We start from the raw sequence: 24,105 nt of genomic DNA on the forward strand, positions 1-24,105 counted from the left end.
GCATTCAAGATTCTTATGATACTTTTAACCGATTTTTGGTATTCCAACTGCCATCGCATTCCAGCCAACTGAAATGCAGGCCAACGGAACTTGAAAACATATCCATTTGCTTGTGTTAGAATTTGAATTTATTAGGAATAAGACATCAGTGTAAGTAAAATCTGACTAAAACAGTATAACATAAGTACCTGAAAGCAGACATACTAACATTATTTTTACAGTGTAAAATAAACATTGACACCGCTGCATCGACTTTAAACCCTTGATTACATTTTGAAGAGTGCAAAGGGTGCATGTGTTGCATATAGTGTGTGTGTGTGTGTGTATTACAGCACACTCAAAAAAGAATAAAATAAAAGTTTCAGAGATGTAAATAATTATGTAAATGTCCGTAAAATTGTTGTTTTAGAATGGTTGATCTTATATAATGTATGAAGACATTTTTTTGTACAAGTTTTTTGGTCTTTGGAAGATTTTATTGGTCTGGCGTACAGGTTTTCATCTCAAGGGGTTGACAGGTATGGATGCAGTAGGAACATGTTGATCCTAGCTGTCTATTAGTGAATCCTGTCATTGACTTCCTTTTGTTTCTTTTTCAAACAAAGTATGTTCAGTATTGACCATCAAGGCTATAGGACTGCCATTTCCAACTGCCATTTTCAACAAGCTAAAATTTTCTCAGGACATCGCAGTTTGTTCGGAATTTGCACCTTGCCAATTTCATTAGGTATTCAGATGTAAGAAACATATTTTGCACTCTTATGCCCAGATTGACCTGTCTTATTTTTTATGGTCTTGGACTAAACCACTATGAATCACCGAATGCAGCTTCCTTCAAGGACCTTATATTTAAAACTGTTTATGCCTGCCTTGCCATGAACTTCATGCTTTGCCTTTGAGGCTGACTGTCTCAGGTTACTGGCCAATACAATACCATTTCTTTTCTTTGCCAACCTGGAACTTTAGCGAAATGAACTATGTTTGTTTATAGCTCAGCTAGCCATAGAGATCCTCAGTCTGAATGAATCTGTGCTAGGGATGATCAAGATGTTATGTGCTGTTAGGGCACTACATTATATCTAATTGCTTCCAAGACAAAAGATTAGAGTCCAAAACATCTTCCTCTGGAGGACTCCACTGATATTCTGCTTCCACCATTTATGGTAGATCGTCACTACCATTGAGAGCTTGTCAGTCCCTTACCAGAAAGAAGAGACCTTTCTTTTATGAAACTTGGAAAGCCGACAAGGTTTGAGCCATTACTATTATTCTTCCTTGGAGGAGATCATAAAGGCAGAATGTGTTGATCAAAGATCACCAGTGTGTCATGGATGGAAGTGCCCCTGCCCTTGTGTATGTTTGGATTTTTGCAAAATGATTTTCAGTTTGACCTTTAATTGCAGCCCTGTTCCTGGTCAAACTTTGTTAAACTGTTTTAATTAATAATTAATTAAAAATTGATAATTACCTTCTCCTCCCTCTATCTCTACTGATTAGCACAACAGGGAACAGGCATTTTTTCTGGGACCCAAAGTTGTGGCACAACATGTGTCCCAGAGAGATGCCAACATTCAGTAAAGGGGTGAGTACTTTTGATTGTACTGTTTTTGATCAGTTTTAACACAAAAGTTTACCCACCAACTGACCAGCATTAAGAGGTTAGTATTAGGACTGGTCGGCCTATTGTCAGGATAATGTGACTGGGTGGGACATCATGCTACATGTCTGCGGCATGATGCTCCAGTGCTAGACATCACTATAAACTGTCACACTGCAGGCATCATGGTGATATGATTGATTTTTGTTTTAAAGCTACATTAAAAATTCAATTCACACACACACACACACCAAACTGGCAAATTCAAGCATGCAGAGGCAATGGGTAAGATAGTGATGCTATTAAAGTTGACACTGGCTATTAAGGTGAATGGTCTTAAAAGGCAGTCAGCTGAGACTGATTTTGTGTAAACACCATGCCATGTACTACACCAAGTTCAGACAATAGTAATTGCCTTTACTGGAGACAGCTGATAATTTAAGTCACTAATTGAATTGTTCTGACAGACAAACAATGCAGATATTCCTGTGGTCTTTATATATCACTTCTAATTTGGTTAGGCTTGGTGGATGTTGGAGAGCAAATGTGGTGAATGAAATGGGGGAATTAAAGAGCAAATCAGTTGGTACATTCAAGAGACTTTGAGGAATTGGCTCTAACTGAGGGCAGCATGAGACCTTGAAGGTTGTGGGGTTGAGAATTGTAATATTATTTTTCAAAAGTACAGTAATTTACTGTCAAGACACAGCCTTGCTGGAACACTCCTCACTCTGAGACATGCCAGACTTTTTCCTCCATGGTTTAAAAAATATATATTTTTAAAAAATGTCCCAATATTGATTTGTGAATTAATTGAGCCAGGTTTTTTTTCTCCTCCAGTACTTTGAAATATTTAGTACATTATATACTCTAATCATAAGTCTAACCTAATTTTAAACCAGGCCAATAGGAAAGACATCTTTTTTTGCCTTATACTTACTAAGAATGATAATTAAATTAATGAGACAAATTATGACCTGGCATGCAGCACTGTACAGTTGAGTGGACCCGGCACCACAGTTCTAAAAGGTTGCCAATGCCTGGTAAAAGGCATGATCACTTGTAACTTGGCTATTGCCTCTGATGAATAGTGCTACATATGGGAATAGTGTTACATATCTTTGTTACATATGGGAATAGTGTTACATATGGGAATAGTGTTACATATCTTTGTTACATATGGGAGCTCTTTGCATCACATCTAATCTAGTTGCAGTAATAAGTATTGGACAAACCAGATCATTCGCTATATACATTTTGTATTGAGTTACTTTCCCATTATATTATAAAATAAAAGCAATGGCAGTTTGACAAGGAAAATTTCAGGATATATTCCTCCTCCGATGCAGGAGGTCAGGGGTTCAGACCCCAGCTGATTCATTCCAAAGACTTATAAAAAGGGTATTCGCAGCTGCCTTGCTAGGTGCTCAGCATTAAGAGGTTAGTGTTAGGACTGGTCAGCCTGGTGTCAGGATAATGTGACTGGATGGGACATGGTGCTATACGTCTGCGGCATGATGCTCCAGTGCAGGACTTCACTATAAACTGCACACACATGTGCACGCACACACACGAGGTTAAGTCAGTTGACTGTAGATTGTCAAACTCTGATACTTCATTATTTTGTCATTACTTCGAGGACAACAAAAAAATTAAGCCGAATATCAATGGAGTCCTCCAGAGGAAGATGTTTTGGACCCTTCTTTTGCCTTGGAAGCAATGTGAGTTGGATAGGGATCAATTTTTTATAATGTGATAAGTCCTTAATTTTGCCTTTAGGATCCATAAGGAAGGTCCTCTTGTAGAAATGGGATAAACCTCTTCAGAACATCACGTTAGAATGCAGGCTTAGAAAGTTTTAAGATCTTGCTGAATATAAATTTTCATTTCAGTCCACAAAGACCAAGGTCTTCCAGAGGACAAGGGTAGAAATGACCAATGGCTTGGGGTTACAGTACGCAGTGGTGGAGTGGGAAGGGGTATTGTGGTATGTGATACATGTACATATCATGCTAACATGTGACTTGTGTATACAAGATATTCCTTCACCGTTTCTTTTTTTTCTCCAGGGATTCAAATACTGTAATTAAATTTTTACACAAATTACATAGTTTTACCAAGCTTCAGTTTGTAATTATTTGTATATTTGAAACTAATTGGATTCCCCTCTTTAAATAGTATTATTATTATTATTATTATTATTATTATTATTAATGCTTTGCACTGGTTAACCAGCTTAATAGATGATAGTCTGTTAGTAGCTTTTGATCAACAAATTGATCGTTATTTCAAATGACTGTTTATGCCTCCATCAAGATGTCAAAGTATGGAAATAAGAAAAATAATTATAAAATATTGTTACCTAAAACAATTTCAGAGGTCATGTATTGAGAAAATATTCAAAGTAACATTTTCATTCATTTTTTTTAGAACATTATGAGTAGATTAAAACCTTGTAAATTTAGCCTCCACCAAATTTCCCATATTTTCTGAGATTAAAGACATGTAGAAACTTGCAGACTTCATTACCTCCCTTGACTAAGGTTATGTATTATATACTTGTAGAATGACCTGGCCAGCAGGGTCATTTTAAGCAAAAACTATGGTTTTGTTCAGCATTGAGTAACAGCTTATGATAAAAAACATAAAAATCTATTGTTTCCTTCTTTTGGAATAGCATTGAGATATTCAAGTACTATAGCAATCCCCTTTCCTGTCCAATTTTCTGTAAGTCTATCCATCCATCATTTTATACTTCTTGTAACCAGCACTGCACTGCAGCTCTTATGGTAATTGGATGTCATTTGATACGGGTTTTTTTGGTGTTTGTTGGTTAATGGCTCTTTTAACACATTATTGGCTGTATCATGCCTAGGAAATGGGGCCTACATTATGAGGCAGCTGGCCTGGGCAGGTATTGAACATGAGACTCTGAGATAGAGTCTGATGCTCAACCAACTAATCTACCATGTCTCCTTGATGCCATTTGGTAGGCGGATTGCCAGTTACATGTAGTCTTCTTGATGCCATTTGGTAGGCGGTTAGCCAGTTACATGTGGTCTCCTTCATGCCATTTGGTAGGCGGATGCCAGTTACATGTAATGTAGATTTGCCTTTTTAAGGTTGCCTCTTTTTTGTGTCTAATTTTCAATGGCGTTATTTTTTCTGTCCACTACAATAGATTGTTTTTGCTAAAATTTTCAGGAAGCATTTCTTACCCATTTTGGTGTGCACATTGTCTCAGATGCATCTTGTATGATCTATGTTTTTTATCAACTCCTGGATAAGGCCCAAGATGACTAACATCACATCTTCACATGGGATCCTTGTAGCATGTTCAGAAAGTATTTAACCTCTCTGATGCAATTTGATGTGCACGTTGTTTCATAACCTATATTTGTCTTGTATGGGTTTAGTTTCATCGTGTCCAGTTTTGACAGAGTTATGACCCTTGACAATTATCATGTTATTGTCACATAGGATGTTGCTTCTAACAAGAATCATTCAAAATTATTCTGATGAAAAAATATGAGGAGCTGATATAAAGTAGAACATTGTGAAATGTTACTGTTATATTAAAGATGAACAGTCACAGATTTACCATTTCAAAGAATTGCACTTTATTTTCCAAGAGTTATTGCAGATCATTTTGACTAAAAATAGGAATTGGATGTATTTATTAAAGCTGTACTGATTAATCGGCCATACTCATAATCAAACTGATTATTGGAGCAATCGGTATAATCGGTATTGGCAGAAATAATCGGTGCCGATGTAAACAAATTTCCAAAATATAAATTTAATCATAATATTCATCTTGACATGGCTTGAATTTTAAATCAGAATTAAATAGTGGAAATTAAGGAATAAACATTTGATTTGGGGGTTAATTGAAAGACAATATATTCTTAAAAGTAAATACTTTTTAACACGCTTGCTGTAAACTACCGCTTATTGTCTGCTCACAACAAATTATCAATACCATGCACTCATCCCAATCACAGCAGCCAACTGGCCAATGAGGCTTCGTGTGGCCGTTGAACTTCCAGCATATACATTACAGGGATGATCCTGGCTTTTAAAAAGTTGTCGCCAAAAAAAATCGCCAGTCTCAATATTTTGTTGCCAATTTTCAAAAAATGTTGCCAGAATAAGTAGTTCATATTTTTCCAAGACTATTAATGTAATAGGCAATGAAAATTGAAAAAGATGGGATAGTTATTACTTCACTGACAACAAGCAATTCAGCCATAATATTACAAAATAAATCATTACATGACTGTTTTGTACTACTTCCATGGTCTTTGCATTGCGCATCACCTTTAGTGCATAGGTCTAACTGTTGTCACATGAAATAAATGCATTATCGAATGTAAAATATCTACTTTCCTACAGTCTCTCTTTTTTAATAGAAACATCAGGTATTAAGCAAATCTATATTATGTACATTATTTTCCAAATAATAGTTTTGTAAGAAACTTTATTTAGATAATGACATTTTAATACTAAAACCCTACCATCGTACTTTGCAATGTAAGATAAGTGACATATAATGCGACTGTGGATTTCACGCATTCATGAATTAATCGCTGCCCCCCCCCTTTTGTTATGGCTAGCTTCACAACCAGGAGTTCAGAAATTTATTTTTGCCGCACTTTACATGCTTTGCTTGTTTTTTAACTGCTTCCTAAATTCCAGGAATGATCACTGAATGCTGTAGATTTTTTCTCGACAAGCAAATTATGATCACCATTCCCACCAAAGAAACTTACACGAGTCAACTTGACCTGGCATTACTGTACCTTATATATATAAGCATTGATTACCATCATTAAATTAAAAGAAAGATTGAAGAAACATATCACAGAGCATATGTGCCCCCAAAAAACTAATTCAGAATAAATGTGTTATTTAGTAAAGAGTTTTATTTGCATATATGAGTTAACAATAAGAAATAAGGTCGGATATAAAATGAAATCACTACCTTCATATGTCAAAGATACTTTTGATTTCATTACCAAATTGAAATCTTTACCGAAACTAACTGAAAATTCATTCCTTGTTGCACTTGATGTGGTTTCACTCTACACCAATATACCACACAATGATGGTATCGAAGCGTGTAAATATTATCTTGAAGATAACGAATATACAAATAAACTATCAAAAGAACATATTTGTGATTTGATAAAACTTGTGCTCGAAAATAACTTTTTTCAATTTAGTAATACAAACTATCTCCAAAAAATGGGAACAGTAATGGGTAGTCCTATGGCACCTGCTTATGCATCTTTATTTATGGGAAAATTAGAAAATGATTTTCTAAATAAATGCCTTTTAAAACCGGATGTATGGTTAAGGTTTTTAGACGATATCTTTATGATTTGGAGTTATTCATTAGAAGACCTTTATTACTTTATAGACAATTTAAACAAATTACATCCAACAATAAAATTTACATTCAGTGTCTCTAAAACTAAAGTTTCATTTTTGGACGTTGATGTCGTGAAAAATGAAAATAATTACATTACTACCATGGTTCATGTTAAAAACACGAATATTCTTCATGCCATCCTAAATCATGTAAAAATGGGATACCATATAGTCAAGCAAAAAGATACAGAAGAATTATTTCAGATGATGCTGTTTTTAAATCATCTTTGACAGAGCTAGGTCAGCATTTTTTAAATAGAAATTACCCTATTGACATCATTAATACTGCTTTCCAAAAAGTATCTTCTCTTGCACAGCTTGAATCTTTACAATATAAAATCAAAAGTAGAAATGAAGATATCATTCCTTTTGTTATTGAATATAATCCAAGTTTGCCTAATATAGGTAAGATTATCAATAAGTACTGGGATTTATTAAACTTATCATGTAAAGCAAGTGTTAAATCGCTACACGAAAGCAAACCCACACTTGCTTATAAAAGAACTAAAAATCTTAAAGATTTCCTAACTAATTCCAAATTAGAAAAACCATCATGTAAAATATGATCATCAACTAAATCTAATAGACCTAGATGTTCACACTGTTCATTCATTAATGAAAATACTTCTTCCAATAGTAATAATATGAAAGAAACTTTTAATATGTGTTGTGATATTAATTGTGCAGCATCAAATGTTATTTATTTGATAACATGCAAAAAATATGGCATACAATATGTTGGACAAACCAGTCAACAAATATCTAAACGTATGAACCAACATAGATCAGATATAAAAAATTATATCGATCAATCATTTTCATCTCATGTTGCTGCACATTTTAACAAAAATTCCCATACATTGCAAGATTTCTCCTTCCAACCTATTGTTAAAGCTGATTCTGAAATGGAACGTCTACTAAAGGAAACCTATTGGATTCACCGTCTTAATACGGTATATCCAAAAGGTCTAAATTCAAAAACACTATATGACATTTAGTAATTTTTTTCTTCTTCTGAATTATGTCCCCTGTTTACAATTAGATATGAATATTTCATATTATTTTACTTCGCAGAAAATTTTAATTGGTAAAAGTATAATCTAATAACATAAAAATAAGTTTACTAATTCTTTAAAAATGAAAGTAATTTGTAAATTAATTTTCAATATAATATGGTTAATTATTTATAAAATACTTGATGGTAAGCGTTACGCACACCATATTTTTTTATTATATAAATTGAGTTCTGATAACCTCTTTAACAGTTGTAAAGATTATATTAGTATATATATTCTATATATTTATCTTTTTTTTAAAATTTATTTTATTTTATTAATATTTTTTCTTTCTCTTTTCTATGTATTTATTTTCTATACCATTGAATAGTGTGCATTATACATAATACAAATATTACTAAAACTGTTTATCTCTATTTATTAATAATTTTATATAGTTATCAGTAGAGATATATGTATCTTTAAGATCCAGTTTTATATATTTTTATGTATTAAGATATCATTAATCTTTGCTGTATATGCACATCTCCATGTAAATTATTCGTTAAAGTATAAGATAATTACGTTGTAAGCTATGACATCATCTTGTTTATGTCATATTGTTTATTTCATTGATCACTTAGAAACAACATATTTAATGACATAAGCAATGATTTTGAATTCAGTCTGATGAAGCATTAAAGCGAAACGGGTCACACATTCTACATGTCGGTGTTGTTTATTTTATAATTTATATAAAATGTGGGAAATAGTTATCATATGTATGTTAGCTTGAGACCACAGTTGAACTTTTAACATAAATCCGCACCCATTTTAGGTATTTTATGTTATAACAAAAATAGGGCATGGTTTACTTGTCAATCAAATGCTAGTGCTTTCACTAACTGTAGAACAGGCGGTTTCTTGAAATAATCGGTCTCATAATCAGTATCAGCAATTTTAATAATCAGCTATATGTGGCATCAGCATTATCAGCACAAAGTGACATTGGTACAGCTTTAGTATTTATTTTTGTAAATACACTCGTATAATGTGAAAGTAAACAATATATACAGAGATTATGCTTCTGCATTTGAATGCATGACATTTTTGTAATTTTTCCCAATGTTTTTTAATTCCTCCCAATAATTGACATTTTGTTTTCTTTTTTCTCTCAATTTATCACTGACTATATTGACTGTATGTGTAGCATCAGTTGTTTCAGTTTCATAAATTCTGACAGCATTAGTGTTCATTTTACAACTTATCCGACATTTCTTTCAAATAGAATCTCTACATTGCTTTCATCAAGTTCTTTAATCAGGTGATTTGTCATTTACCCATGCATTTCAGGGGCAGATAATACCTGTGCCAACCTTTTATAATCATCATACTATTAAATTCAGTTTTTTGTAATAGATGCAATATATTTTTTAATAACAATGAATATGGGGTTTCTTGTTTTGGAAAAGTTAAAATAAAGAAGTGAAAATAAAAATCTCGTCATTTGTCCTCTAAAACTCAGTATTTGATGTTTATGTTAATTTGAAATCTTAGTAAATTAGACCTGATAGGTATAGGTACAAGTCATGTCACCTTAGTGTGTTGAAAGTGCTGTTATGAAGAAACCTACCAACCTGACTTGATTGTAGTATATTGCACATGTTCACTGTTGATAGAGTCTATATTATGACCTCTGGTTTGATAGGGTCTGCATTATGGGTCATTAGAGTTAACATTCTGTTGATAATGCATTATACAAGTGATAGGCTGAGCTCAAAGTCCTCCCAATGGTCATTTGTTGTCCAGGAGATGTTGATAAGAACACCATATATAGGAACACACGCGCTTGTAGTGTCGGTCCTTTACTACACTGCACTACAATGACTTGGATGATCTCTGGCTAGACAAGCAAGATGGGTGAGTGTAATTCCATTAAATGGAAAATATGTGCACAAACTTGCAGTTTAAGCTAGTTTATATGTCTTGGATCAGTACCATCTGAAGATAAACCCAAATTTCAGTGATTCAGTTTTATTTTAAATGGATTTTTATCGTCTATTTTGAGTGGAGAGGTCATTATTCAAATTTGACACATGTACAGTGCATTTGCAAGATAAATTTTTGACAAAACTATGAAATTCAACTTTGAGTTTAAGATGATAATGTTATGTATGTTTACACATTATGATTTGAAAGTTTAAACAATCCAGTCTCTTAACAGTCAGGATTGTACTTCAATGTATCTACATGTAATACATCCTTTATCATCACTATTTCATCACTACTGTTAATACAGGATATTATGTTGTACAATGTCCCTCCGCTGGCACAAGTCTAATGTTACTGCTAAAACTACTTCAAGATTGCCATGATCAAGTTAGTCCTAAATACAGATGGTGCTGTTTAAATATCAAATATTGCCGGGGCCCCGAGTGGCCGAGTGGTCTAAAGCGCTCTCCGTTACGGATCACTGCCATCTCACCTCTGTCTGCGTGGGTTCGAGTCTCGGATTCGGCTAATGTGGGTATGTGAGAAAGCTTGCCAGTAGCTTCTCGTGGGTCGGTGGTTCTTTCCGGGGTTTTCCCGGGTTCTTCCTCCACCATTAATACTGGCCGCCATGTATAGCCTATCGTGTGCTGAAAAATGGCGTTAAACCCTACAACAACAACAACAAATATTGCCACCACAGCAGCCATCTTGAAAATCTTGCTGTTGCTACTTGTGAATGGATGGTGATATCATCATGGAGTTTTCACTTAAAGACTTCATATGATATCTAATTGGTCTGCTTGATGAGAATGGCACTGATCTGACCTCCAGTATGGCTGCCACAGTGGCCATCTTGAAATGTTTGTTATTGTTACTCATTAATATATCGTCTTATGAAGACCAGATGATCCTTTATGATGTCCAGTTGGTCCTCAATGAAAATGGTGTTGATGTGGTATCCAGTATGGCGCCACATCAGCCATCATGAAATCTTCCTGTTGCTAATAATCGAAGATTGATGGTCATATCGACATGGGTTCTTTTACTAAAAGACTTCTCCTGATGTCTTTTGGTGATAAATGCAAATGGTGCAAATCTGATAGAATATATAGCTACCCTGAAGGCATTCTTAAAAATCTTGTTATCACTGCAAAAAGTTTCAAATGATGTCTGGTTTATCCTGAATGAAAATGGTACCAATCTTGCCTCTAAGGTGTCAAGCACAACAGCTAATTTGAAAATATATTTATTATTCAGGAATATCAAAGATGTTTTCAACACTTAGCAATTAAAAACAAGACACCGTCTTAACTTGAATTCCTGGAAATTCATTTTGGACATTAGAGCGTCAGTCGCTTTGAAGGACTTTTGTTTGTTTTTCCTTTATCACCTTGCATCACTATTATTCTAGCCTTATTGGGGAATCAGATTTTTATACATTTTAAAATGCTTGCCATGGCATTGGTATATAATGTGATGCTTGTTGTTGGCATAAATTAATTGGTTTTGTTTCCAGAAGAGTTGCTTTCCTTTCTAATCATGGCAGTTAATTATATACAGAGAATTGTTTGATTGGTGTTTTATGACATAGCAACACAAGTAGATTATTTAGAACCAAGGCAGTTGAAGTGATATTCCTTACCCAGGGACATACCTTGGTAGCTGATGTGAGCTGATATGATGGTAGGATTTGAACCCACACCTATTTAGTTGGGAATCTGACATGCTAACCACCAGAACTGTATACAGCGAAAGCTCTGAAAACTGAACAGATGCAGTGAAAGCTAAAGACTATACATATGGAATGAGACCTATGAAAACTCTGTATATGAAATCAAAGCTCTGAAGACTGCATATGCAGTGAAAGCTCTGAAAACTACACATATGTAGTGAAAAAATTCTCATGACTGCATATGCTATGAAATGTCCAAAGATTGTACCTATTTAGTGCAATCTCTGAAGATCATACATATGCAGTGAAAACTCGGGAGACCATACATATGCAGTGAAAATTCTAAAGACCATAACATATGCAGTGAAAACTCTGAATACCATACATATGCAGTGAAAGCTGAAGACTGTACATGTGCAGTGAAAACTCTGAATACTGTACATATGCAGTAATAGCTCTGAAGACTGTGCAGTGAAAGCTCTGAAAACTATACATATGCAATGGAAGCTCTGAAGACTACATATGCAGTGAGAGATCTGAAAACTGAAAGCCCTCAAGACCATACTAAACATTATATGTTTAAGGATTATGAACCTGGCTTCCTGAGTTCATTTTACTGTACATATATATGGATGGATGTACACATAGGCTTTCATGGCACATCAGCACAACCCAGGGTATATAGTACCAATGTTTGGATATTTAAAAAACATATAAAACAAAAAATGTAGGAAATATGAGTAGGATCCTTAAAATACAAAGTAAATATTTTTTTATACAAACTCAGCAGGACCATCAGTGCTGGATGTATTCCAGGGAATAAAGGGAAATGTAGAAACCCCACAGATTTGGTCACTTTTCATGGGATTTAAGTTTACTGTAGTTCTGGTTTGTATATATACAGGTACTGAATTTTTGTGGCCAGTATGTACATGTATGTGACAAATCTACTGGATACACCTGTTTGTTTTGGCTGTGTTATCATGCAGGATGTTGCCAGATTAACCTGTTCGAAGTAACAATCTGTTGTGATTCTTTTGATATCTGTCAAGTGTTAGTAGTAAAGGAAATTTTCGTCCATATTCAAAACTTGACAAAACAAGTTTCATGATCTGAATCCATAGTTTTGACAGAAAACAAAGAACATCATTGATGGCAGTGTACCATATTTACTCGCTTGCAAGTTGAGTCCAGTTGCAAACAACATATAACCATATCTTTTGTTATGTAATGCACCAGCAGATCAGGGTCTGCGTTGTTCTGCTGATTGCTTCTAAACCTGCACAGACCAAGATGTGTTTGCATATTATGTGATGGCAGATCTGGGTCTGTGCAGACTGCAGTGAGTATAAATAGTATGAAAAGAATGATTGCAAAGATTTACTGAGCTTTGTACAAATAGACACTTTGGTAATCATGTTTCTACAGCTTGCTACTAAAATTATTAACTCATTTTGCCCCCAGAGACTTTTGTCATTTTAACCTGAAATCGGGGTAGGAAATGCATTATGGAGGTTAATTCTGAATACCTCCAGATACATATGTTTCTAAGAGTTTTTCACTTAGATTGATGCCTAGTTGTGCAAAAAAAATTTTTTCATTGGCTATTTGGCTCGTGCATATGCAGATTTTTTTTTTATTTATCTTATCGGACCCATCATTTTCTACTTCTGGCCACTTCTTATTCCCAATCCTCATCTTATCTTACTTTTAGCAAAGGTTCACCTATCTGTGTGCAGTTCAGATCAGTCTGCCTCTGATCACAGGCCAAAAAGTCTAAAATCTGGACACAAAATCCGATTCAGAGAACGGGCTAATTTTGGGTGTAAACAAATCAGGTTTCTAAAGATAGATTTTCCCCTCTGCATTTTGTAATGCAAGTCCAGATTATTTGATATCATTGTAGAGCTACGTCTGTCTGCTTTATTGTATTACTGCCCAATTTGGTGTATTTTAAATGAACTTGACGCTACAATTCTTGAAAGTAGGGTGCAGGCGGGATTGGGACGAATGAGTTCAGAGTCAAAGTTTGACAATAGGACAACAGTGTTATAATGAGAATTATGCAAATAATAAGAGTATAATTGACAATAAGACAACAGTGTTATAATGAATCATACAAAGAATAAGAGTATAATTGACAATAAGACAACAGTGTTATAATGAGAGTCATACAAAGAATAAGAGTATAATTTACAATAAGACAACAGTGTTAAGAAGAGAGTCATACAAAGAATAAGAGTATAATTGACAATAAGACAACAGTGTTATGGTGAGCCATACAAAGAATAAGAGTATAATTGACAATAAGACAACAGTGTTATAATAAGAGTCATACAAAGAATAAGAGTATAATTGACAATAAGACCACAGTGATATGATGAGAGTCATACAAAGAATAAGAGAATAATTTACAATAAGACAACAGTGTTTTTATGAGAGTCATACAAAGAATAAGAATATAATTAACAATAAGACAACAGTGTTTTAATGAGAGTCATACAAAGAATAAGAGTATAATTTACAATAAGACAACAGTGTTAAGAAGAGAGTCATACAAAGAATAAGAGTATAATTGACAATAAGACAACAGTGTTATGGTGAGTCATACAAAGAATAAGAGTATAATTTACAATAAGACAACAGTGTTATAATGAGAGTCATACAAAGAATAAGAGTATAATTTACAATAAGACAACAGTGTTAAGAAGAGAGTCATACAAAGAATAAGAGTATAATTGACAATAAGACAACAGTGTTATAATGAGAGTCATACAAAGAATAAGAGTATAATTTACAATAAGACAGCAGTGTTAAGAAGAGAGCCATACGAAGAATAAGAGTATAATTGACAACAAGACAACAGTGTTAAGAAGAGAGCCATACAAAGAATAAGAGTATAATTTACAATAAGACAACAGTGTTAAGAAGAGAGTCATACAAAGAATAAGAGTATAATTTACAATAAGACAACAGTGTTAAGAAGAGAGTCATACAAAGAATAAGAGTATAATTGACAATAAGACAACAGTGTTATGGTGAGTCATGCAAAGAATAAGAGTATATTGACAATAAGACTACAGTGATATGATGAGAGTCATAAAAAGAATGAGAGTATAATTTACAATAAGACAACAGTGTTATAATGAGAGACATACAAAGAATAAGAATATAATTGACAATAAGACAACAGTGTTATAATGAGAGTCATACAAAGAATAAGAGAATAATTTACAATAAGACAACAGTGTTATAATGAGTCATACAAAGAATAAGAGTATAATTGACAATAAGACTACAGTGATATGATGAGAGTCATACAAAGAATAAGAGTATAATTTGCAATAAGACAACAGTGTTATAATGAGAGTCATACAAAGAATAAGAATATAATTGACAATAAGACTACAGTGATATGATGAGAGTCATACAAAGAATAAGAGTATAATTGACAATAAGACAACAGTGTTATGGTGAGTCATACAAAGAATAAGAGTATAATTTACAATAAGACAACAGTGTTATAATGAGAGTCATACAAAGAATAAGAATATAATTGACAATAAGACAACAGTGTTATAATGAGTCATACAAAGAATAAGAGTATAATTTACAATAAGACAACAGTGTTATGATGGGTCATACAAAGAATAAGAGTATAATTTACAATAAGACAACAGCGTTATAATGAGAGTCATACAAAGAATAAGAGTATAATTGACAATAAGACTACGGTGATATGATGAGAGTCATACAAAGAATAAGAGTATAATTTACAATAAGACAACAGTGTTATAATGAGAGTCATACAAAGAATAAGAATATAAGTGACAATAAGACAACATTGTTAAGAAGAGAGCCATACAAAGAATAAGAGTATAATTGACAATAAGACAACAGTGTTATAATGAGAGTCATACAAAGAATAAGAGTATAATTTACAATAAGACAACATTGTTAAGAAGAGAGCCATACAAAGAATAAGAGTATAATTGACAATAACACAACAGTGTTATAATGAGAGTCATACAAAGAATAAGAACATAATTGACAATAAGACAACAGTGTTATAATGAGAGTCATACAAAGAATAAGAGTATAATTTACAATAAGACAACAGTGTTAAGAAGAGAGCCATACAAAGAATAAGAGTATAATTGACAATAAGACAACAGTGTTATGGTGAGTCATACAAAGAATAAGAGTATAATTGACAATAAGACAACAGTGTTATAATGAGAGTCATACAAAGAATAAGAGTATAATTCACAATAAGACTACAGTGATATGATCAGAGTCATACAAAGAATAAGAGTATAATTGACAATAAGACAACAGTGTTATAATGAGAGTCATACAAAGAATAAGAATATAATTGACAATAAGACAAGCGTTATAATGAGAGTCATACAAAGAATAAGAGTATAATTTACAATAAGACAACAGTGTTATAATGAGAGTCATACAAAGAATAAGAGTATAATTGACAATAAGACTACGGTGATATGATGAGAGTCATACAAAGAATAAGAGTATAATTGACAATAAGACTACGGTGATATGATGAGAGCCATACAAAGAATAAGAGAATAATTGACAATAAGACAACAGTGTTATGATGAAAGTCATTTAAAGAATAAGAGTATAATTGACAGCAAGACAACAGTGTTATAATGAGAGTCATGCAAACAATGTCAGTACAAAAGTCAACATGTGATATAGCTGTCATTTAGTTTAAACTGAACTCAACTCTGATAGTTCCGCAGTCTTCTATAGCTTGCACTGCAGTCTTATTTACACAGCTTAGTATTTGAGGGAAAAGGTGGATAATCCTATACAAATCAGCAATGTGTGATTGGCATTGATGTACCTTTGAATGTGTTGGAACCAACGATCGTGACTGGAATTGCAGAGGTACACTACGTTATCCAATACCCATACATTGACTGATCTATCTGTCAATTGATTGATTGGTTGATTGATTCAATGACTCATCATTTGAGTGATTGTACTAATCAGCAATTTTCTTACTTTTGTAGGCCTGTGCCCATCGATATAAAAAGACAGATAATAACTATGGGATAGGGAGTTGTTACCAGCTGACACAGGACATGCAGTACAATGAGTTAATGGGCGAGGGGCAGAATTGGAGTCCATGTGATGGTCTGTCAGTTGTCAATGAGCAAAATGAGTACGCATTTTGCCAAGCTGGAACCAGTGCCTATATCACCAAGGTAAATTAAATTATTTATTTTGTAGCTCTACTGGATATAGACCATTAGAACTTAATGGAATAACCTTTGTCTATTATCCATCATATGTCCATTAGAGCAAGTTTTGTTGTTGCTGCTTCTCCTAAACTACTTGAAGGATTGCCATGAAACTTTAAGCACAGTCATCCAGAGGTTAAACTGATCCTAAGAGAAAATGATGTTGTTGAGACATCCAGTATGGGCACCAGAAGAGCCATCTCACAAATCTTGTTATTTCTATTCCTCCTGAATGGATGCTCATATCAACATAGGGTTTTCACTGAAAGATTTATTATCATGTTTCATTGGTCCTAAATGAAAATGGTGCTGATCTGGTATCTAATATGGCCATAGTGGCAGCCAACTTAAAAATCTTGTTATTACTTATTCTCCTTTCCATTTTATCAACCATGGGTAATCTCCAGAAAACTTCGTATGACAGCTAACTGGTCCCAAGTGAAAATGGTTCTGCTTGAACATCCAGTATGGCTACCGTAGTGGCCATCTTGAAAATCTTGTTATTGCTACTTCTCCAAAATGGATGTTCATATCAGCATGGTGATTTTCCTTTAGATGCCTGGTTGGTTCTAAATGAAATTGATACCTTTCTAATGTCCAGTATGGCCACCATGGCAGTCATGTTGAAAATCTTGTTAGTGCTTCTTCTCCAGAATGGAAAGTTATGTCAGAATGGGGTTTTCACCAAAAGACTTCTTTCAATATCTGTTTGGTCAGTGGTTATCTTGAAAATGTAACTGCTATCCTCCTAGATGGTGAGGTGTATCAACATTAGTTTTTCATCAAGAGACTTCACATGATACAGAGTTGGTACTGAATGAAGACTGTGCTGATCTGGCATCTATTGTGGCCACCAGGCCAGCTATCTTGAAAATCTTCTTATTGCTACTACTTCTAAATGGAATGTCATGTTTTCACCACAATACTAATAATGATATTTAGATTACCCAGAATTATTATGATGCTGATTTGACCTCAGAATGGCCACAATGAACCTGTTGAAAATCTTGTCTCTATTTGTCTTAAATGTATGGTCATATAAACATGGAGTTTTGACGAAAAGTTTAGTTTGTCCTAAATGCAAATGGTTCTGAGTTTACATCCAATATGGCTGCCATAGTGGCTATTTAAAAATCTTGCAAAGAGTGATAGAGGGACTCTCGTTTTATACAGCGATGTTAATTCCAATTTCTGTGCACCAAGCACCATTTTTTTGCAGACAAAACAAGCAGTATATTGAACTTATATGGACCAGTTTTGATCAGGAATTTTAAAAATGTTTAGCAAATAGAAGTCTGTTTTTGGCCTTTTATGTAAGAATAAAATGGGATGCACACATCTCCATGTTAAAAGTGGACTAATGATTTATTAGTGTGCACAAAATGAGGAAGTGGTGTATTTTGGTATCGTTGCTTGAACACTGCTTGGAAGATTATATTGAAGTTTTGCAAGCTAGATAGGTAGCAGATGTGTATGTCCAATGAGATTTTACTTTTTTCTTCTAACTCGTTTATGGGAACATTTCATGAAAATCTGTCCAAACAAGGAGTATTTCCAGAACATTTCTCCTTGGAGACTTTTTTTTCATATTCCATGAAATATTGTCAGTAAACTGATGTTTGATAATCAAGTTGCTTCTAAATAAGGTTTATTTTTTCCACTGATTCATTTTTGACCAATCATTAAGACATTTATTAATTGAATGCACCTTAGTTAGGTTGTCACTAAGCCATTTATTGCATAATGCCTCAGAGATTGGTGCTGAATCTGGTTGGTAATTTGGTTTTGTACTGTATTTTAATGCACATTTATTGCAATAATTATGAGCCAGTCTGTTTTTCTTTCCAGGATTACTACATGTTGGCAGGTGCCCCAGGAGCTGTGGATTGGACTGGTTTGTATCTTAAGGTCTTAAGGCTTCCACTGTTGTCTCTTTTTGAGCAATATATATATATATATATATATAAAATTTGACTCCACCATTAGTGTCAAATATGAAATAAATACATCCCATAGATGCATTATGACTGAAATGCTTTGTTATCCATTCAAAATGAAATTGTTACATTTTTACGACCTTGATACTGGGGACACATTTGTTCTTTTGGTTCAAGATTTTTCCATTACTTATATTTCTTTAACCCCTTTCCTGATTCATTCTGTATTTGGGAAGTGGCCTGCGCAGCATTCATTTTGAAAATCTTCTTACTGCTACTCCACATGAATGGATGTTAGTATCAACATGGGTTTTTCACTAAAAGGACAACATTATGTCTAGTTGTTGTAATGAAAATGGTGCTGATGGCTACCATGGCAGCCATCTTGAAAACCTTGTTATTACTGCTCCTTCTGAATGGATGGTCATATCAACATGGGGTTATTTCTGGAAGGCTTCTTATGATGTGTAGCTTGTTCACCATAGCAGCCATCCAAAAAATCTTGTTATCACTTGAACAGAATGTTACATTGGTGTGGAGTTTTCATCAGAAGATTTCTTATGATGTTCAGTAAAGACAAATGGTTTCAATCTACCAGCCAATATGGTGACCGTGGCAGCCATTTTTAAAAATCCTGTTATTGCTACTGCACCATGATGGAAAGTAATATCTTGAAAATATTATCTGTACTCCTCTTCAAATGAAGGCTATGTTAACATAGGATTTTCCCCAATGCACTTCTTATGTTGGTCCTAGATGAAAATAGTGCTAGTCATGCTTCCCATATGGCAGCCATGATGACTATCTGAAATCTTGTTGTCACTACTCCCGCTAAATGGGTGATCATTATGACATGGGGCTTTCACCAAAATATGTACAACAACGTCAGCTTTAACCAAAAATGGTGTCAAGCTGATATCCGTCTTGAATATCTTGGAATGGATTTTCACATAAAATTTCTTCTGATGTCTATGTAGTTCTTAAGTTGCATGGTGTTGCCATGACATCCACTGTGGCCACCACATTAGCTATCTTATGATTTCAAGTTGGTCATAGAGGAAATTATGCCAATTTGACATCCAATATGACCAATATGGTGGCTGTCTTGAAAATCTTTGTTATTGCTTCTCATCCAGAATTGAAAAAGGGTTTCACCATAAAAATTCTTATGAGATCTAGTTGGTCTTAGATGCAAATGGTGCCATTCTTCTGTCAAATATTACTGCCACATTTGCCATCTTGAAAATCTTGTTATTGCTACTTTTGAATGGATGGTCAAAATTTCTTTGGATTTCCACAAAAGCTCTTGTAAAGATGTCATGTTTGTCTTAAATGAAAAAGGTGCTGGTCGTCGTACATCCATTATAACTACCACAAGTGCTAATTTGAAAACATTGTTGCATAAAGATAATGACAATGGTTTCAACACTCAGCAGTTTAATGAAGATATGGTCTTACCTTGAATTACTGGACATTATTTTCCAACAGTAGATCATCTGTTCCTTCAAGGGATTCATGTTTAAAAATCATAATTAGTCCATCATTCATGCATCTTAGAATATACCTTGCTAATAGTATAAATATTTTTTCCATTATAGGTTTAGTGGCAGGAACAAACATCAGTACAGTTCTGGGAACAAACAGAAAAATAAGCTTCAGTCCCACAGCCAAAAAGGACAACCCTCCTGTCCCTCTAATCTCATACCTTGGTAAGTGATAATTTCTTCACCATCTTTTCCCCTCAACCAACTATTTGACTTACTTAACTCAAATCTTAGACTAGCAGATGTTATTAATATTAACATGTGTCATATCTTAGACTAGCAGATGTTATTAATATTAACATGTGTCATATCTTAGATGAGCAGATGTTATTAATATTAACATGTGTCAAATCTTAGACTAGCAGATGTTATTAATATTAACATGTGTCAAATCTTAGACTAGCAGATGTTATTAATATTAACATGTGTCATATCTTAGATGAGCTGATGGTATTAATATTTTTATGTATAATATCTCAGACTAGCAGATGGTATTAATATTTATTATGTTAAATCTCAGACTAGCAGATAGTATTAAAATTTATTATGTTAAATCTCAGACTAGCAGGTTGTATTAATATTTATTATGCATCATATCTTAGACTAGCAGATGGTATTATTATTATTATTATTATTATTATTTCTTTTATCTTAGACTAGTATGGTATTGTTGTTATTATTATTATTATCTGCCTTGGATGTGGGAGATCACTGATTTGAACCCCAGCCAAGTCATACCAAAAACTTTTAAAAATGGTACTAACAGCTGCCTTTCTAGGCACTCAGCATTAAAAGGTTAGTGTTAGGACTGGTTTGCCTGGTGTCAGGATAATGTGACTGGGTGGGACATCATGCTACATGTTTGTGGCATGATGCCCCAGTGCTAGACATCACTATAAACTGCCACACTGCAGACATCATAGCGATATGACTGAAAAATTGTTAAAGCTATGTTTAAAAAATCAAAATCACATGCTGTTGCATCACTATACCAAATCTCCTGAAACATCAGTGTACCAAATTACCTGTTGCATCACTGTACCAAATTGCCCATTGCTTCTCTGTACCAAATTACCTGTTGCATCACTGTACCAAATTACCAGTTGTGTCACTATACCAAATTACCTGTTATGTCACTATACCAAATTACCTGTTGTGTCACTATACCAAATTACCTGTTGTGTCACTATACCAAATTACCTGTTATGTCACTATACCAAATTACCTGTTGTGTCACTATACCAAATTACCTGTTGTGTCACTATACCAAATTACCTGAAGCAACAGTGTGCCAAATTATCTGTTGCATCACTGTACTAAATTATCTGTTGCATCACTGTACCAAATTACCTGTTGCATCACTGTACCAAATTACCTGTTGTGTCACTATACCAAATTACCTGTTGTGTCACTATACCAAATTACCTGAAGCAACAGTGTGCCAAATTATCTGTTGCATCACTGTACTAAATTATCTGTTGCATCACTGTACCAAATTACCTGTTGCATTACTTGATGTGTCACCTAAGGAAGAGACAAATCATTGTTTTACCAATGCATTGATATTAGTTTTGCTTCAAACAACATATGAAAATATGTAACAGAAACTTTTTTCTAGCAATCTGACAATTCACACTTTTACTGAAATGAAAGACATTGTTGGTTCAAAAACTGATTTATAGAAGGTGGATGTGAGGATCCCCCAAGCTGAATTTCAATAACAGAACAAGCAAGCATATACCCTTGGATTGTTAACATTATGTTTGAACATATATATATATATATATATATATATATATATATATATATATATATATATATATATATATATATATATACAATTTTAGTAAGAAGGCTATGTTTTTATACCATGGAAAGTTTATGATTTTCTGATAATCATACAGCAAAAAACAGCGCTGCCTGCTTTAAGTTTGCAGAATTTTTCAGATTAATTAAATATATATTTTATTAATTAGGAATTACCTGCTGCTTAAAAACTTGAAAATATCAGTTTTAGCGATTACTCAGAAATAAAAGAACTGAGTATTTAAAAGGAGGAAACTGAGTGCAGTCTTTACTATCAGAACCTCTGACAAATTATTTTCCTTTGTGAACTCTTCAGTGAGTTAAAACCATTGTTGCATACTTTTTGGCATCGCATGTCTTGCAATTAAATATTGCAGATCTGCCACCAAACTGCTTCTCTGTTGCATGTAACCTTCTCCAGAAATCACTTGTGGAGACTTGTTGGTAAGATGATACATTATCCTTTTCAGGTTATTCTGTTGCGGGTGGTACATTTGACAATACAAAACTTTACTACATAGTAACAGGTGCCCCTCGTAGCCGTGATGTCGGACAAATTGTATTCTTCACCCTTTCTAATCAGCTTCAGTACCAGGAAAATCAGATCATCAGTGGTGAAATTCCATTCTCTGGATTTGGAAATGAGATAATAGCAGTTGACATCAATGGAGATGGGTAGGATATATCTATATATATATATATATATATATATATATATATATATATATAATGTAAATATTTTGCAAGAATTGTGACATGTTTTTACATAACTTTATTTGTATGGATGGACATGTGGATGAAATTATCAAAATTAATATACAAATAAATATTCCATAAAACAGGTTTAATAGGAAAACCTCTAAAATCCAAACTGTTTGTTTGGTCCTGAACACTTTCAGCCATGCGAGGTTTGACTGTTGTGTTAGATGTTCACAAAAAGAACAGTCCTTTTTTGTAATGATTCATTTGTTTGCCACAGTTCTCGCAATGTAATCAGTGGCAGGAACTTTGGCATTATTGGACTTCCACTTATGAAGGCCCTGGAAATTCAGTAATAGTTAATGATGCAAATTTTTTGTCACAGACTGAAGCTAAATTACTTTAGCCATATTTTTGTAGAATTTTGAATAAATTAATGAAAGGAAAAATTGTTTTAGAGCCCAAAAACTAATTGGAAGATGGAATAAAATAAAATGAATGTAAGGATATTCAAAGATCAAGTTGCTTTTGGCAAATGGGTTATATTAAGTTGTTAATCAAAAGTGCTAAATTTAGCTCACACATTAATTTCTGGAATATCTCAAGTCTTGCTAAAAATATGATTTGGCCAGAAAATGTGGATAAAGTATCAGGTATTGTTGGCTGCCTATTCAGATTGGTATTAAGTATAATCAAAGAGCAGATAAAGCAGCCAAAGCTACGCTGTAGTCACTGATATTTTAATGCAGTATTCCTGTGAGTTTCAGTATTATATAAATCAGCATTATCTATTAACTTTTCAAAATGGAATGAAAATTCCCACATAAACTTTTCGATCATCAGATACTTAATTGGCTAGTGTCAGGCCTCATATGGAACAAATCACAAAGATAAGTGGTATTATATAAAGGATACATACCTTGTCCATGAATACCTCCAGAAGGGTTCACCTTACCCAGAGTGCAACAGCATGCCAGGATCCCCTAGACAATTGAACACATTCTTGTCAAGCATGTCAACTTTTACCTTGTGAGATAGGGTTTTTTTTTTGTATATGAATTCAATAAAGAACCTTGTTGGTGATGTATCATGAGAGAAATTCTTAGACTTTTGAACAATGCAGTTTATAAAATAAATTATTTGCCTTATTTTATGGATTT

General features: G+C 33.7%; 1 protein-coding gene across 3 annotated transcripts in view; it reads left to right on the plus strand.

Annotated features, from left to right (window-relative positions):
• Nucleotides 1–24,105, plus strand: part of LOC149779581 (integrin alpha-PS1-like) — a 169,138-nt gene that overhangs the window by 75,826 nt on the left and 69,207 nt on the right. For 2 of the 3 annotated variants that reach the window (XM_089940326.1, XM_089940327.1), the window contains exons 3-7: nucleotides 3,490–3,584; nucleotides 16,729–16,923; nucleotides 18,808–18,853; nucleotides 20,495–20,605; nucleotides 22,717–22,921. In XM_089940326.1, coding sequence (XP_089796452.1) covers nucleotides 3,490–3,584; nucleotides 16,729–16,923; nucleotides 18,808–18,853; nucleotides 20,495–20,605; nucleotides 22,717–22,921 — 652 coding nt within the window. Of the gene's footprint in view, nucleotides 1–3,489; nucleotides 3,585–9,869; nucleotides 9,946–16,728; nucleotides 16,924–18,807; nucleotides 18,854–20,494; nucleotides 20,606–22,716; nucleotides 22,922–24,105 lie in introns of those variants that run through there. The other variant, XM_089940328.1, reaches the window with a different exon arrangement.

This window comes from Sinohyriopsis cumingii, chromosome 17, assembly GCF_028554795.1.
Source record: "Sinohyriopsis cumingii isolate HCF-2022 chromosome 17, ASM2855479v2, whole genome shotgun sequence".
In the NCBI taxonomy this organism is placed as follows: Eukaryota; Metazoa; Mollusca; class Bivalvia; order Unionida; family Unionidae; genus Sinohyriopsis; species Sinohyriopsis cumingii.